Raw genomic sequence first — 18,468 nt, forward strand, 5'->3', positions numbered from 1 at the left:
TAGAGACAGAGTTTCACCATGTTCGCCAGGTTGTTCTCGAACTCCTGACCTCAGGTGATCTGCCCACCTCAGCCTCCCGAAGTGCTGGGATTACAGGCGCGAGCCACTGCGTCTGGCCTACAAATTCTTATTCGACACATATATACAAAGCCACATATGTTTTAGGCATTGTTTTTATGCATATACATTTCATTTCTTTCATAAAAGACATGAAAGACTTCTATATTCCAGAAGGCAGAAGCTTGGGTGCTCTAGCTTTACAAGTAAAATAGCACAGGCAGGCAAAAGGACATGATAACCAAAAATAATAGTTTACATTTATTATTTATTCTATACCAGGTGCTGTCCCAAACCCTTTACACATATTAATCTGTGCTGATTGTATATAGCTACTCCTCCTTGGACACAGCATGGACATAATCAGAGAACCATGCAAAACTCCACTGCAAATTAGATATATGGATAGGATTCTTTATTATTACTTAAAGTTTACTGTTCTCATAATTACAGGCTACAACTTAGAGGTCTGAAACTTTAAGAGAAAATTCTATAAAGAGAGCTCAAATAAACATGAATCAGTATGTAGAAGATGTTTAAAACTTTGTAAGTAGTGCCACTTAGCTCTGGGCAATACTTATCTGTCCTTTTCAAGCACAGGCCCTGGAGCCAGAGTCAACAACATAAAATACCACAAACGACTCTAAGACATTCATCCTACACAAGCGAGCACATAGATATACATATATATTTATATAATATATACATACTTTAATATTATATTGGTCCACGGAGTACACACATTTTAACAAAAGATAAAAATCTATGTAATCCAGTTAAACATACATAAGATTAGGATACATTTATTACATTGAATGTGGGTGTTTATAAGTTATAGGTATTTATTAATTTCGAGTGTTTTTTTAATTAAAAAAATTTTTGAAGCATTTCCAACATTTGCTCATTTTCCCAGTGCAAAAGAAAGTTGTTCAAGTCAACTTACCTTTATCCTAAGGAGTTTAAGAGGAAGAAAACAAACAAAAATACCACCTATCGCAACTCCCAATACTTAACTTCTCAGTCAAATTTTGAAGAAAATCCTTAGGTCACTGGATTTGTTTATCAAAATTAAAGCCTTGTGATTATGATTCAGCCCTTGCTTCATATGTATGACTTTTATGCAGAAATGTTTCTATTTACAAATGTAGAAAAAAGTAAGCAGTGCAAGATAGTGGTTTAAAGTTTGTTTTAAACTGTAGGAGTCCAATTGTGTAATGGAAAGAAAACAAGCACCATTTCAAGAAGAAATGAATTGGATACTTTGAAATTTATTTATAGGCTAGGCAATAAGTTACTCAGATTAACACAGATCAATACTACCTTGACTTGGTGACCCAGGTAATTCTAATTAGATTTTAGGTGTATTTTTCTTTATCTTGGTATTCAATACATCATCTAAGTCAGTAACCATGTTAAACAAAATTAAAATGACAAGTTACAGCTTACTTCACAGTCTATTTCAAATTCAGCTTGTCCACTAGGTCGGTTTTACAGGAGATGGTCTTTTAACACGTGAAGAGTTTTGATAATCTGACAGGTCTCTTCTCTCCCAATTAAACAAACAACAGTTTTGTTGCTAGCTTGACAATTTTATAGGTGAAAAACATGAAGTGAGTAAATAAACTAAACCACGAAGATGGACAAAAAGCAATATGATATAAAACACATCACTTTTTTTCCTATTTGTATTCAGTGAAAGTTTTTACATTTCAAGTAAATGAGCCTTCATTTAAAAAAAAAAAACACAAGTATATATGAAAAATTAAAGTACCTTCCAGTTCTAGCTTGCTGAAGTTTCTTCTGCAAAAGTACAAAAATAAACCCACTAAGAACTAAACAGGACAGGGCCACGGCAAAGGCAGAATGGCTGCCATGTTAAGACTTTTGCTTGCCTTATACTGATGGGTATATTTTAGGTGATAAATTTTCTCCACTATCTAGTACTTAAAATGAACATTTTCTTACAAACTTTATTTGTAAGAAACTAATTTTTATTAATTAGCAAACACACCGAGAGGTATCTGTTGATCTAAAATTCTCTAAATCCAGATAAATCTTTAAAAAAATTTATTTCACACATGAGGCTTTACTATTTTTAGTTAGGAAAAGATCGAATCTGAGGCTATAATGGTTCAACCTAAAGTGTCCCTTTTCCATAGTGGAGTAAATCTGTGCAAAATATTTTTCCTTGTCTCTAAAAAACAAATTAAGTAGTATTTTTACTATAAGGAAATTTAAAAATGCACTTTAACCAATTTGCACCAATCATAAAAGAAGTAAGATATTCTTTCCCTTATCCTCACTCAACCATTCCAATCAGGGGAGAATACTGCAAACTTTAAGAATCTCACTGGCTATCATCAGAATAACTACAGAACAGCGTAGTGCAGGGTGAAACTATTTCTCTATATTCCAGAAAGCAGAAGCTTGCTTTACAAGTAAAGCAAGTAAAATAGCTCTAGCTTTGCTCTAGCTTTACAAGTAAAATAGCACAGGCAGGCAAAAGCTCACAGTAAATGTATACCAGAACAGGGGCCAGGGGCCTAAGTGAAGGTGAATTTGTCTGACTGGGTTACGGCTTTTATAAGAAAAAAAAAAGACGAATCTGTAATGAAGGAAAAAAAAAATCCTAAAATTTTGTCACATTTACAGGAATCTCAAACCTTTTGTATTCCCATGCTCACAGGTAGTTTTGATACACATTGTAAATAGTTTCAGTATTCAGGAAGAAGAGTACTATATTGTTGCCAAAGAACAAGAGAATTCTTCATGCTTCTGATATCTCAGATTTGCTGAGTGCAATAGCCAGTTCTAAGTCTTCTTGTTCTTGCTGATTTAGTCGGGCAAGCCTCTGCTCTTCCTCTCTCTCACTTTCCCTTTTGGCCCATTCGATCATATCTTCCTCAGAGGGATACTGCCATTTAAAAGATCGATGAACAAATGAATAAATAAATGAGTAAAGCAAATAAAAACAAGGACATTAACCTGTTTCACCTGAAGGACTCTGGAAATAGTCTGGTTACTTGTTAATTCTTTTTTTTTTTTTTTTTCTGAAAACATGTTTAATATTAACCGGTTATTAAACCATAGTTTAATTTAAGAAATTAATTCAATCTATAGATAGAATATAAAACTAAATGTTAAAAATATCACTAGGCTAGATGTGATGGCTCATGCATGCCTGTAATCCTAGCACTTTGGAGGCCGAGGCAGGTGGATCACCTGAGGTCAGGAGTTCGAGACCAGCTTGGCCAACATGGCAAAACGCCCTCTCAACTAAAAATACAAAAATTAGCTGGGCATGGTGGCGATGCCTGTAATCCCAGCTACTTGGGAGGCTGAGGCACAAGAATCACTTGAACCCAGGTGGCGGAGTTTGCAGTGAGCCGCAACTGCACCACTGCACTCCAGCCTGGGTGACAAAGTGAGATTCCATCTAAAAAATACATATATATATAAATATATATATATATATAAAATGTTACATATATATAAAATGTTATATATATATCACTAAAAAAAGTAGAAATGCTTATAGTAGATTAGAAGATTTAAAAACAGGAGAGGACTAGCCTTTTTGATCTAATGTAATATAAAACATTTACCACTTCAACTTTACTGAGACCCTCACATGATAAATCATTTTTAACTTAATCCCACTGGTAGTTTCCTAACCCTTAGTGTATAGAAAAGCTAAGAAGCAAAACAAACAAAAGCTGATTTTGCTATACATCATATTAAAGTATTGGGTATACTAAGTAAGATGTGATGTAAACCTAATCTTTTTTTTTTAGAGACGGAGTTTCACTCTTGTTGCCCAGGCTGGATGCTATGGCACAATCTTGGATCACCACAACCTCCACCTCCCGGGTTCAAGCGATTCTCCTGCCTCAGCCTCCCGAGTAGCTGGGATTACAGGCATGTACCACCACGCCCGGCTAATTCTGTATTTTTAGTAGAGATAGGGTTTCTTCATGTTGGTTAGGCTGATCTCGAACTCCTGACTTCAGATGATCCGCCCACCTTGGCCTCCCAAGAACCTAATCATATTTTATAAAAAGCATTTTGAGCCAGGCATGGTGGCTGACATCTGTAATCCTAGTACTGTGGGAAGCCAAGGTGGGCCAATTGCTTGAGCTCAGACATTCAAGAAGTTCATCTTGGCAATATGGCAAAACCCTGTCTTTACTAAAAGATTAGCCAGGTATAGTGGTGCACATCTATAGTCCCAGCTACTTGGGAGGATCACCTGAGCCTGCGAAGTTGAAGCTGCAGTGAGCTGTGATCATATCACCGCTCTCCAGCCAGATGGACAGAGTGAGCCCCCCCCCCCCAAAAAAAAAGCTTTATGAAGATTTCTCCAGGCTTTGGGAACTTTTAGACCAGTCTAAATAAAATCTTAACACTCATAATTATTACGTTGGGGAAACATTTTTATCTACCCCAAACAGCAACCTTGGCAAATACTAAATTAAAAAATTCTAATTGGTTTCAAGTCTTGTCACACAGAAAATCCTTCATGAAAGGATGAAATAAAATACATTGTCAGGCTTTAGAAATGGTAGTTTTTTTCCCCTAGGGAATTAAGCAAAACTTTGAAATGTGTAACACTTAACACATCTTTCACAATGAAAAAACAAGCTGTTTTTTATTATACAATACTGAGAGTTTGGAGCAAAATGCCTCAGCTGTTGTTCAAGCCTCCTTCCAACCAGATTTGTTGTTGTTGTTGTTGTTTTGAGACGGAGTCTCGCTCTGTAACCCAGCTTGAGGACAGTGGCACTATCTCAGATCCTGCAACCTCCGCCTGGGGCTTAAGTGATCCTCCCACCTCAGCCTCCCTAGCTGGGATTACAGGCCTGTGCCACCACGCCTGGCTAATTTTGTATTTTAAGTAGAGATGGGGTTTCACCATGTTGGCCAGGCTGGTCTCACACTCCTGACCTCAAGTGATCCGCCTACCTTAGCCTTCCAAAGTGCTGGGATTACAGGTATGAGCCACCCTGTATGGCCCCAACCAGATTTTGACTTGCTAAAACCATACTTAAGATATTAAATGCCACAAACTACCAGAGGGTTATTTTACACTAAGAGAATTATAACCCCCTAAAAAGGCCAATTTTTGATTCTCTGCTTGAAACAAATCAAATTCTATCTAATGAAAGGTAAGTTGGGCCAGGCACGGTTGTTAATCCCAGCACTTCAGGAGACCAAGGCAGGTGCATCGCCAGGTCAAGAGATCGAGACCATCCTGGCCAACATGGTGAAACCCTGTCTCTACTAAAAACACAAAGATTAGCTAGGTGTGGTGGCCCATGTAGTCCCAGCTACTTGGGAGGCTGAGGCAGAAGAATCACTTGAACCTGGAAGGTGGAGGTTGCAGTGAGCTGACATTACGCCACTGCACTCCAGTCTGGCGACAGAGCAAGACTCTGTCTCAAAAAAAAAAAAAAAAAAAAAAAAAAAAAGGAAAGTCAGGCTGGGCATGACGACGGCTCACACCTGTAATCCCCAACATTTTGAGAGGCTGAGGCGGGTGGACCACCTGAGGTCAGGAGTTCAAGACCAGCCTGACCAACATGGAGAAACCCCGTCTCTACTAAAAATACAAAATTAGCCAGGTGTGGTGGCACATGCCTGTAATCCCAGCTACTTGGGAGGCTGAGGCGGGAGAATCGCTTGAACCAGGGAGGTGGAGGTTGTGGTGAGCTGAGATCACGCCACTGTACTCCAGCCTGGGCAATAAGAGCAAAACTCCATCTCAAAAAAAAAAAAGTCTGTATAATTCTGACACTCCATTTTTATAATATTCAAAATATTGATTCCTGTTTTCCGCCTTCACATTCAAGAGAAGCCACCAGAACTTAGAGTACAGATTCAAAAGCTGGGAGCTCAGTCGTCTTAGTTGCATGCAGATTCTTTTTCGGAGACAGGGTCTGGCTCTGTCACCTAGGCTGGAGTGCAGTGGCATGATCATGGCTCACTGCAACCTCCACCACCTCAGCCCCCCAAGTAGCTGGGACTACAGGTGCTTAAAGTACTTTGGTCTCTTAAAATGCTGGGATTACAGGCATGAGCCACCATGCCCAGCCTGCATGCAGATTCTTGACTACCTCCTTTCTAACTAGAAACAGCTGCAGGGAAAAGGAACTGGTTGAATGGCCCAATGCTACACTGAGGAGGGAACTATTAGGCAGAATTACCTGGCCACTAGATCTCCTATTTCCAAAATCATCTCAAGTGCTTATATAAGTTGATAAACAGAAGAAAATTCCTGTTTTATAGAACAGGCAGTGATAACAAAGGTTATTTTGCCTGAAAAAACTGGGAAACTGAAACTTTGTTACCCAGTCTAAGAATTTATTTAAAAATAACTTGTTTTTACTGAATAATAATGGAATATATGACATTGCTTTATGTCCCTCTAGACTGATACCTCCATGGTTGGTGGCCCCATTTCTGTGATTTTATACGCCCTGCTTATGCTGTTATCATGGCACCCTTCCACTGTTTCTAATGATCTTCCTATTTTAGACATCTCTGAAAGAATGCAGAGTAAACATGAGAAGTTAGTGAATTAGATCTCTCCAAATAATTAAAGATTGTTTAAATCCTGACAACCATTTATTTATTTATTTCATAAAACTGGCATTTACATTTTTTAAAAGCGACTATATAAGTTTAATAGTTTTACTTTCTATTCAAATAATCTCTGGCCCTATCCTCTGATATAATATTTGCTGACTGGTCTCCAGAAATCATTAAAACTTTATACACAAACACACATACACAGCTGCAAATGCACAAACTTATTACTGGCATTGTTCATCTAGTGGGCAGACACCAATGACTCTGTAATTGTTCATTAAGTCATCATCACCCATAACCATCCACAAAATAACAACTGTTAGGATTTTACTTATATTACCAAGACTAAGAGAAAGATTTACAAAACAACTTGTATATATGACAAGAACTAAGACTACTAAAATCATTTGTGCAATGGAACAACCATAGAACTGTCAAAACAGGATCAAACAGAGGTTTTTCTTGGGGGAAGAATGAAAGATTATTTTTAGTATCTTGGTAAATTCAGTTAAAATGATGCAAACTTGGCAGACTCCAAAATAATCTTTGAAAACTCTTCAAAGATTTTTCCCCCAAAAAGCTCATTCACAGTACTTACAGCACTGAAGTTGGCAAAATTGCTTGGATCAGCCTCTCTATTGGTAGTGGTAGTAGTAGTAGAAGAAGTGAATGGATCACAAAACATTTCAGGATCTTTTTCTTTGGGGCTATCATTGCCTGGGAAAGGCTGAAATGGATCATTCAGTTTAAAGGGATCAGGAGAATCCAGTTTGTTGATGGATCTTTTCCCTGGATCAAAATCATCACAATTAATTCAACTAGTAAATACAGCAAATACAAGCACACAAGAACATGTACACAGATAGCATTAAAGTACCATGGGTAGAGGATGACTGAGTACCTAAAACACATTATTTATTTATTTATTTATTTATTTATTTATTTATTTATTTATTTATTTTGAGATGGAGTCTTGCTCTGTCGCCCAGGCTGGAGTGCAATGGCTGGATCTCAGCTCACTGCAAGTTCCGCCTCCCGGGTTTACACCATTCTCCTGCCTCAGCCTCCCGAGTAGCTGGGACTACAGGCGCCTGCCACCTCGCCCGGCTAGTTCTTTGTATTTTTTAGTAGAGACAGGGTTTCACTGTGTTAGCCAGGATGGTCTCGATCTCCTGACCTCGTGATCCGCCTGTCTCGGCCTCCCAGAGTGCTGGGATTACAGGCTTGAGCCACCGCGCCCGACACACATTCTTAATATTGTCTTAAATGGCGACACCAACTATCTGTCCTCAAATTCTTCACATATGATCTCTCAAATAGATTCCAGCTATGTGCAGCTAATGAAACAAATAGCAAAGCAAGGATGGGCCAGGAATCATATTTTTGTCCAGAGATTGAATACCACCATCCCCCAGCCACAACCAAGCAGCATGTTCCCAAAAAGAGAGACGAATGGATTAAACAGAAGGAGAATAATAAAGAATAAAGACAGAAATGGCCTGCCTCTGCTGTTATAACCCTCAGCCTGATAATAGTTATCCACTAGTGGCACTAAGAGCAAATGACCTCTGAAAAATGGGAAAATTCTTCTGATTTTTCTCTAGTTCTAGATACAATACTTAGGAGCATAAAATTTTAAAAATACTGTAGTAAAACCCTGCCAATTTTTTGTTATTTACTGTATTTCAAAATGAAGAAAAAATGTTTTGAAGCCCAGGGCCTAAATCTTTGTGGTTGCTGATCAAATAATCTCTGACCCAACAATAGTATTCTGTCCTATTAGTCACTCACTAATTCATTACCATTTTCAAACAAGTTCTCTAAGTCTTTCTTAAACTTAGTACTTCTAGAATAAAAGATAATAAAATTAGGGATCAAAATATCTCTAAATATATTTTTTTCCTAAAATGCGTAAGCTGGTAATAGCAGTCATAACACAACAGATTCCATCACTGTAACTGCTTAGAAAAGATGCTCATATCTCAATGGATCCTTCCAATAATCCTGTGAAAGTAGGCAAAATTAGAATTGCTGCCAATATTTAACAGCCAAGGGTCAGACATATGAAATTATACACTTAAGATCACAGTTACGGAACATCCAGAAACAGAACCCAGATTTTTAGACTCCCAGTTCAGTGTTCTTTCCAACAAACCAGTCTTTTCCTTAATCTTTTTACAATGATATACAATCACTTGGCTGAAGATTCTTAGATTTAACAAAAGCACTAGCATATTATTTTACTTAAGATTTAAAAAAACAACCTCACTATTAGCATCATGCAAGTGTAAAATGTTAAATGTGCAAATTAACCATTATTTATTTTTAAATATATTCTGGCAACCTCACTTCTAGAAATATATGACGTAAGCTACTTTTCCTTAGAAGGAATCACTTAACTCCTTATCTGATTTTTCAACAGATTATCAGGTATTAACAATTGTACATGCAATCCTTTTAGTCAAAGAAAAAAAACTTACCTGCTCAAGACCATGGAAAGGTTATGATGAAAAGGCAGTATTAATCTGTAACCACTGAGACTGAAAATTTCCCAAGGAATGAGGTATGATTTTTTTTTTTTTTTTTTTTTTGAGGCGGAGTCTCGCTCTGTCGCCTGGTCTGGAGTGCAGTGGCCAGATCTCAGCTCACTGCAAGCTCCGCCTCCCGGGTTTACGCCATTCTCCTGCCTCAGCCTCCCGAGTAGCTGGGACTACAGGCGCCCGCCACCTCGCCCGGCTAGTTTTTGTATTTTTAGTAGAGACGGGGTTTCACCTTGTTAGCCAGGATGGTCTCGATCTCCTGACCTCGTGATCTGCCCGTCTCGGCCTCCCAAAGTGCTGGGATTACAGGCTTGAGCCACCGCGCCCGGCCGAGGTATGATTTTTTAAAAAATGTACTAAAATGTGTCTTCTCACATAATAGCCCAACAGCACTACAACTACTCAAGGAATTATCCTTTTACCCACTTATTATGACCTAAAAACAAAACAAACTTTCCTTTGTATAGTGCTAAACATATACATACACACACATACTAATCATACAAACAAAAATAAGACAAAAATCACTGTTAGAAAAGAGTCTTGGCCAGGCGTGGTGGCTCACACCTGTAATCCCAGCACTTTGGGAGGCCGAGGTGGGCAGATCACTTGAGGTCAGGAGATACAGACCAGTCTGGCCAACATGGTGAAACCCAATCTCTACTAAAAATATAAAGATTAGGTAGGCGTGGTGGATCATGCCTGTATTCCTAGCTACTCAGGAGGCTGAGGCAGGAGAATCCCTTGAACCCGGGAGGCTGAGGCTGCAGTGAGCTGAGATTGTGCCACTGCACTCCAGCCTGGGAGACAGAGCAAGTTTCCATCTCACAAAAAAAAAAAAAAAAGGAATCTTTTAAGTTAGCTAAAATACCATTTTCCTTCAAGAAAACCAATACTTTGTTTCAAATCATTATATTGCTGAATTCTGGATACTAAAGAGGCCATATATTCTCACATTAAAGGACTTAAGGAAGACTTTATACGTTACGGGAAAAGGACTTTGAAACAATCTTCTCTTAAATAAATTATAATTAAAACAACAAAGTACAGGAAACTGTTATTCAAATGGATAATCAATGAGTTTCTAAAAGGCAGAGATTTTCTTGACACTTTCCCTTTTCCATTTACTGCCTCTCTGAAATGATTGAGTTAAAAAAAAAAAAGAAAAGAAAAGAAAAACAGGTCTTAGCAGAAAGACAGCTCATGAAATGTACACATGCTGATCTCTTAGGTGCATGTCTGTAATTCGGCAGTTAGGTCAGAATGAATGACAGCAGGAGGCTTCTGACATATGTTTGACTTGTTTCATTTAAAGCCCTTTATATAAGTAAGCTCCACACAATACTTTTCAGAAAGAGAAAAGCCATGTAGTTGACTGAAGAAAAGTACCAAATCTCATACCAGGTGGTGGTGGGCAGGGTCTTGTTGGAGTTCCGACCTTTGGTGGCAGTGCTGGGGGTTCATCTTCACTTTTGACCGATATTTCCTCAAATACATTTTTTGTAATCACTGCATTGCTGACAGAGCTCGATGTGGCTGAACTAAAAGGATCTTCATTGTTGACCTTTGTTTAAAAAGAAATGGTTATACATGGCTACACCAAGCAAACTGTGATAGTCATGTAGCATTCAGACTTCAGTATTATACGGTTTTATTTATTTGAATTCTGAGACCACTGTCATTTTAACCTTTGCATTCAGAGTCCAATGGGAGAAATTTTTGAAAAAAAGTTATTCTATATGAGTAGTGATTCTAACATCATTACTTATTAAGAGTAACAGATCAAACCAAAAAAAGTTCAATCTAGATTAAAAGTTTATCAAGCTTCAGGAAATATTCAATGCAAAACCACCTGAGGCCCATTTTAAAGGGACTGAATGCCTTTCCACAAATGAATATCTGATCTAAATGGTAATCAAAGGAAAAAAAAATGGATTCCATACTTCCTAATGAACTTAAATATGAGATTTAATACTAATGCAAAGAAAAGTAAGAGATGCTACTCTTGACAAACTATAAAGACAACTTGAAAGTCAATGGTTTTTTTTTTTTTTTTTTTTTTAAGAGGCAGGAGTCTCCTAAGTATCCTAAGCTGGAGTGCAGTGGCACAATCATAGCTCACTGCAGTCTTGAACCCCTGGGTTCTAGGGATCCTCCTGCCTCAGTTAGCCTCTTGAATAGCTAGGACTACAGGCATGTACCAACATGCCTAGCTATTTTTTAATTTTATTTTGTAGAGATGGGGTTTTGTTATGCTGCCCAGTCTGGTCTTGAACTCCTGGGCTCAAGCAATCCTCTCATCTCAGCCTCCTAAGATGCTGGGATTACAGGCCTGAGTTACTGCAAAGTCAGCCTGAAAGTCAATATTTTAAAGCAAACTGATCCCACGAAATAATTTTTTTTTTTTTTTTTTTTTTTTGAGACGAGGTCTCACTCTAAGGTTGGAGTACAGTGGCACAATCTAGGCTCAACTGCGACCTCTGCCTCTTGGGCTCATGTGATCCTCCCACCTCAGCTTCCGAGCAGCTGGGACTACAGGTGCGCGCCACCATGCCTGGCCAACTTTTTGTATTTTTTGGTCAAGATGAGGTTTCGCCATGTTGCCCAGACTGGTCTTGAACTCTGAGCTCAGACAATCCACCTGCCTTGGCCTCTCCAAGTGCTGGGATAACAGGCATGAGCCACCGCGCCTGGCTGGAATGATAAATCTTAATGTGTGTCGGAAGACCCTGCCTTTTGAATATGTAAGAAAAGATTAACTTTTCTATAATGAATCATATACTTCACAATTTTACATTTATTTAGGCAATGCTCAACAGTGACATTTTGGGCTGGACATAACTGCATATTGTGGGGGACTAGAGAGTGGACTGTATTAAATAGCATCCCTCATCTCTATCTTCTAGATATGAGTAGCATCTCTTACTCAACTGTGAAAACCAAAAATGTCTCTAGACATTGCCAAATGTTCCTCTGGTGGCAAAATAACCCTCAGTTGAGAACCAAGGAACCAACAATCTAATCCTCCTTTTCTCTTAGCCCGAATCAATACCATAGCCACAGTGGAAAATAAGTAGTGGACATTTAGTACTGGACTTTGTGTATTAATTACCTTAATACTGACTCTAACAACCTCAGAACATAAAATCAAGTAACCAACACAGAGAGGACGAAATAAAAACCCAGATTTTACACCTATTGACCCAGACAGTCAACAGGGGGAAAATGTGGTTCAACTGGGAGAAACATGTTTAAAAAGACAGAAGATTACATACGAAGTTGCTGAGCAAACATGCCAATAGAAAATTATAATTACCTATACCATCAATACAGTCTAGTTATATAAAGAAATGTCTCTACTTTAACTATATGTTATCTTTCATTTCTATCTGAAATCAACATTTGCTGTGATTTACTGAAATCAAGTTGCAACTTTGTGAAAGGACTATGTAATTCAAAGGAGGATTGCTCTTTTGGTGGAAACACAGTATGTTTTCCCTTCCCATTAATTACTGTAAATTACCTTTGACAATGTGCTGAAGTCGGCAAATCCATCTCCAAATGATTCATTCCCAAAAACAGAAGCAAAAGGGTCTGTGGCTAAAATGAATAAAGAAAATAAATGAAACAGGACAGTAAGACATCCTTTTTTTTTTTGAGACAGAGTCTCACTCTGTCACCCAGCCTGGAGAGCAGTGGTACACTCATGGCTCACTGCAGCCTCAATCTCCCAGGCTCAAGTGATCCTTCCACCTCAGCCTCCTGAGTAGCTGGGACTATGTGTATGTGCCACTGTGCCTGACTAATTTTTGTATTTTTTGTGGGGATGGGGTTTTGCCATGTTGCCCAGGCTGATCTCAAACTCCTGGGTTCAAGTGATCCTCCTGCCTCAGCCTCCCAGAGTGCTGGAATTATAGGCATGAGCCACCAAACCCAGCCAAGGCATCAAATTTCATGTTTTCTTTTGGTTAATAACATTCAGACAGTTGAAAACATACAATCTCAAATATTAATTCCTGAATTTATGACTGACACCCACAGAGTGTATACTGATAACCTCACAAGATGTATTCCTTTGTATAAATCAACTGATGAATGATTTATAGGTAAAGTAATAGCAAATAAAGTAATGATTTATAGGTAAAGTATAGGTAAAGTAATAACTAGATGATTTATAGGTAAGGCTTTGGAACACATGTCAAATAATACAGCTCCTATGAACTTAAATTACTGCTAATAAAGACATCAAGAAGTACAAAAAGCTAATATAATGCCACTAATGCCACATTTCATACTCATCCTTCAAGGCCCATTTCAAATGCTACCTCATCAACAAACCCTGGAGTAACCTAGGTGTCACTACTTCCCACACAAGAAGTAATTTTTTCCTTCTCTGCGGCACTAATTGCATTCTAGTTTGTACCATGGTTACGTGTTACTGATCACCCTTATTAGATGGTAAGGTCCTTGAAAACAGGGAATAAGTCTTATCCAAAGAAGAACGGACAGTCAACAAACATTTGTTGACCATATACCAAGTCTGAGAAAATAAAATGATACAATTCCTACCCTTGGAAAAGTTCACAGTCTAGTAAAAGATATGCAAACAAATAATAATAAAACAGTCTTATATGGGTCATGAGAGAGGTACGAAAAACCTGTAGTGGGAGTCACTAACTGCCTGGGTGAATCTGGAAAAGGAGCAAAGAAGCCACTACATTTAGCTTTTAAATAAAATCTTTTGAATAAGAAATGGAGTTTACCAAATAGATAAACATGGGGAAAAGAAACCAGGCTACCAGGCAGAAGGAACAGTAACTACAAAAGTATATTTAATGGGCCAGGTGCAGTGGCTCATACCTGTAATCCCAGGACTTTGGGAAACATAGATGGGTAGATCATTTGAGGCCAGGATTTCGAGACCAGCCTGGCCAACATGGAGAAACCCTGTCTCTACTAAAAATACAAACAATTAGCTGCATGTGGTGGCACATGCCTGTAATACCAGCTGCTTGGGAGGCTGAGGCAGGAGAATTGCTTGAACCCAGGAGGCGGAGGTTGCAGTGAGCTGAGATCGTGACACTGCACTCCAGCCTGGGTGACAGAGCATGTCTCTCTCCAACAAACAAACAAAAAAGTATATTTAATCAATGTTTCACGGGCCTGAGAAGTTGTTTCTTCCATCACATTGCACTTACCAAGTAGACTAACATTTTCAGCTGGAATGCGTGATCTACTCTGAGATAGGTTTCACCTATTCAGGTGTAAGGACTACCAATAACATCAAAGAATGTTTATAGGAATTGCTGCCTGATATAGGAAGATGGAAAGAAACAAAGCAAACAGTTGGAAAGGAAGGCAAGCAAAGAACTGCAAAAGAGAAGGCAAGACAAAGAGGCATAGAAAAGTTCTCCTCAGGCCAGGCACGGTGGCTCACGCCTGTAATCCCAGCACTTTGGGAGGCCGAGGCGGGCAGATCACCTGAGGTCAGGAGTTCGAGACCAGCCTGGCCAACACGGTGAAACTCCGTCTCTACTAAAAATACAAAAATTAGACGGGCGTGGTGGTACACGCCTGTAATCTCAGCTATTCGGGAGGCTGAGACAGGAGAATCACTTGAACCTGGAAGGTAGTGGCTGCAGTGAGCTGAGATTGCGCCACTGCACTCCAGCCTGGGTGACAGAGTGAGACTCTGTCCCCCCCAAAAAAAAGGAAGAGTTCTCCTCAAACTACGCTTAGAACAAAAGTGTGCCTACCCACCTATTTGAATGTGTAAAGTGTGCCCATATCTCTAAAAATGAGTATATCTTGGACATAATAAGAGGAACAAAGAAGATACGCTATTTTTGTTTGCTTTGTCACCAAACATTTCGTTACCAAGACAGCCGCAGACGAGGGGGAGCCCAAGTGGGAAAAAGGACTGGGTAGAAGCACAGAAAAATCAGGCCTTTAAGGATATACCAGCAACTCTGATCCTGAAGAGGATGTCGGGAAGTTCAGGGTTATAGGAAATCCTACAATTCTAGCTACAAAAGATGGTCTTTTCATTGATACACATCTGCCAAGTCCTCAGCCTGGGGCCCAGCCTCATCGTAGGTTCTGTTTCAGAGTTTCCCTTCTTTCTCTCCTTTTCCTGTTATATCTCAGCTCACTGCAACCTCTGCCTCCCAGATTCAAGTGATTCTCGTGCCTCAGCCTCCCAAGTAGCTGGGAATACAGGTGTGTGCTACCACACCTGGTTAATTCTTTCTTTGTATTTTTAGTACAGACAGGATTTCACCATGTTGGCCAGGCTGGTCTCAAACTTCTGACCTCCAGCGATCTGCCGGCCTAAGCCTCCCAAAGTGCTGGGATTATAGGCCACCTGCCCGGCTCCTGTTATTTCTGATGCTGAGGTAGCTGAGGCACAGCCTGAGTGGGGTGAAGATGCTCTCCCTGACTGTTGACAAGGGAAAAAGAGTTGGGCTCATTTCACTTGTGAGACTGAAAATCTGCTTCATGCCTTTTCTCTGTCCTGTCCCACAGCCTTTACAAGTCACAACATGTGTGCAATAGCCTGAGTTAGGTCAGATTTGACTGGAATATTGTGAAGCATATATTGTGAAGCATATATTGTGAACAAAATTAATTTAAAAAATTACTCTTCTAATGAAGAATATATAGTACCTTACTAAAGAGTTTTTCTACACTTTCCTCATAAATGACCTATTTAGCACTAAACACTGCGGAAAGACAAATCTTAGATGAATGACAAATAACCTTCTCAGATACTGATCATGGTTGATATGAGGCAGAGGCCTGTTCAGGAGGCAGAGGCTTGTTCAGAAGGCAGAAGGACTCAATGAGTTGAACTTGTTCAGATCACGTGTAAGACACCTGCTGGGGGGAATTCCACTTCTAGAGAAGTGGGAAACACTTCTAGAGAAACCACGCAGGTGACTTTCTTCCTCTTGGTGCACACAGGAGCTATGAGCCAGCAGAACCAGGCTTTAGGTACACACATGACCTCATTAGTACTGCCTCTCCCCCAAGAATAAAGGTAATGAATGCTTTGGAAAAATATATAAAAGTATAATTAAAAAATCATCCCTAAATCTCACTATCAGAAATAACCCTTATGAATATTTCAGCATACTTCCTTAACAGCCTTTATTCCTGGTATTTTTTTCTTACATATTTGAGATCATGCTATGTTGACATGGTTTTTTGTGAAGGTGTACATAATAAAGCCACATTTTAGGTATATCACTTTTTATCCTTTACCCTCATTTAATCACAGTACTCATCAGTATTTGACATATATTTGTTTATTGCCTATCTTTCTTATACAAACTCTATGAAGACAGCAACTTTGTTTTGTTCACAGCTGTATCCTCAAGGCATACATAGCACAAGGTCTGGAAAATAGGAGATGCTCATATTTGTTGAAAATATGCAAAGGAGAAAGGGACAAAACTGTCTGTTAAGAATCCTCCAAACAAATATCATAGCATTTCTTAGCATAACCAGCTGAATAACAAGGAATAAGGGAAACCAATTTTAAGGCTCACAAATAATTCCCTGAAAAACAGCTAACTACCAGAAATCTTGACATGTGTCACATAACAATGTTTGGTCAACAACAGACTACATATATCATGGTGGCCCAATAAGATTATAATTGGGCTAAAAAATTCATATCACTTAATGACTTCATAGCCATCATAATATCCATAGTCCAATGCATTACTCATGTGTTTGTGGTGATGTTGATGTAAACAAACCTATGTTGCCAGTCGTATCCAGGTATAGCACACACAATTATGTGGAGTACACAATGCAGGTTGAGTACCCCTTATCCGAAATGCCTGGGAGAAGGAGTGTTTTGGATTTCAGATTTTTGCAGATTTTGGAATATTTGCACTTTATATGCTTATAAGTTGAGTATCCCAAATCCAAAAATCCTGAAACCCAAAAATGCTCCAACGAGCATTTCCTTGGAGCATCATATTAGTGCTCAAAAAGGTTTAGATTTTCAAATTTTAGACTTTTCAGACCTCGGATGCTCAACCCATATTTGATAATGATAATAAACAACTACGTTACTGGTTTACATATTTACTACACTATACTTTTTAATCATTATTTTATTATTATTTTGTTTGTTTGGTTTTTTTTTTTTTTTTTTTTAAAGGATGTAGTCTCACTCTGTAGCCCAGGCTGGAGTGCAGTGGCATGATCTTGGCTCACTGAAACCTCCGCCTCCTGGGTTCAAGCGATTCTCCTGCCTTAGCCTCCTGAGTAGCTGGGATTATAGGCACGTGCCAACATGCCTGGCTAATTTTTGCACTTTTAGTAGAGACAGGGTTTTGCCATGTTGGCCAGGCTGGTCTCAAACTCCTGATCTCAGGTGATCCACCCACCCCGGCCTCCCAAAGTGCTGGGATAACAGGCATGAGCCACCACGCCCAGCCTATTTTGTTTTTTTTTGAAATGGACTCTCACTCCGTTGCCCAGGCTGGAGTGCAGTGGTGCGATCTTGTCTCACTGCAACCTCCACCTCCCAGGTTCAAGGGATTCTTGTGCCTCAGCCTCCCGAGTAGCTGGCATTACAGGTGTGTGCCAACACACCCAGCTAATTTTTTTTTGTATTTTTTAGTAGAGATGGAGTTTCACCATTTTGGCCGGGCTGGTCTCGAACTGCTGACCTCAGGTGATCCACCCACCATGGCCTCTCAAAGTGCTGGGATTACAGGTGTGAGCCACTATGCCCGGCCAATCATTATTTTAGAGTGTATGTCTTCTACTTATACAAAAAGTAAGTTAACTGTAAAACAGCCTCAGGCAGGTCCTTCAGGAGATGTACCAGAAGAAGGCATTGTTATCATAAGAGATGACAGCTTCATGTGTTTGATTGCCCTCAAAGACTTTCCAGTGGGACAAGATGTGGAGGTGGAAGACAGTGATATTGATGGTCCTGACCCCGTGTAGGCCCAGGTTCATGTGTGCTTGTGTCTTAATTTTTTTTTTCTCTTTTGCATCTTACTTTTAAGAAAAAAGTTTAAAAGTAAAAAAAAAAAAAAAAAAAAAAAAAAAAATTTAAAACTAGACAAAGTTTAGATATACAGACAGAAAATATTTTTGTACAGCTGTATAGTGTTTTAAGCTAAGAGTTTCTTACAAGAGTCAAAAAGTTCAAAAAATTTTTGAAGTTTTACAAAGTAAAAAAGTTACAGTAAGATAAGGTTAATTTATTATCGAAGAAAAATATTTTCATAAATTTAGTGTAGTGTAAGTGTACAGT

The 18,468-nt window shown here is 39.0% G+C and overlaps 1 protein-coding gene across 3 annotated transcripts in view; it reads right to left on the reverse strand.

Annotated features, from left to right (window-relative positions):
* Positions 1-305: 305 nt before the first annotated feature.
* Positions 306-18,468, reverse strand: part of EPS15 (epidermal growth factor receptor pathway substrate 15) — a 163,768-nt gene continuing 145,605 nt past the window's right edge. For 2 of the 3 annotated variants that reach the window (XM_030942714.1, XM_030942713.1), the window contains 4 exons: positions 12,709-12,785; positions 10,587-10,749; positions 7,244-7,434; positions 2,521-2,971 (listed from right to left, as the gene is read on the reverse strand). In XM_030942714.1, coding sequence (XP_030798574.1) covers positions 2,825-2,971; positions 7,244-7,434; positions 10,587-10,749; positions 12,709-12,785 — 578 coding nt within the window. In that variant the 3' untranslated portion in view covers positions 2,521-2,824. Of the gene's footprint in view, positions 2,972-7,243; positions 7,435-10,586; positions 10,750-12,708; positions 12,786-18,468 lie in introns of all 3 variants that reach the window. The other variant, XM_030942712.1, reaches the window with a different exon arrangement.

This window comes from Rhinopithecus roxellana, chromosome 12, assembly GCF_007565055.1.
Source record: "Rhinopithecus roxellana isolate Shanxi Qingling chromosome 12, ASM756505v1, whole genome shotgun sequence".
Lineage (NCBI taxonomy): Eukaryota > Metazoa > Chordata > Mammalia > Primates > Cercopithecidae > Rhinopithecus > Rhinopithecus roxellana.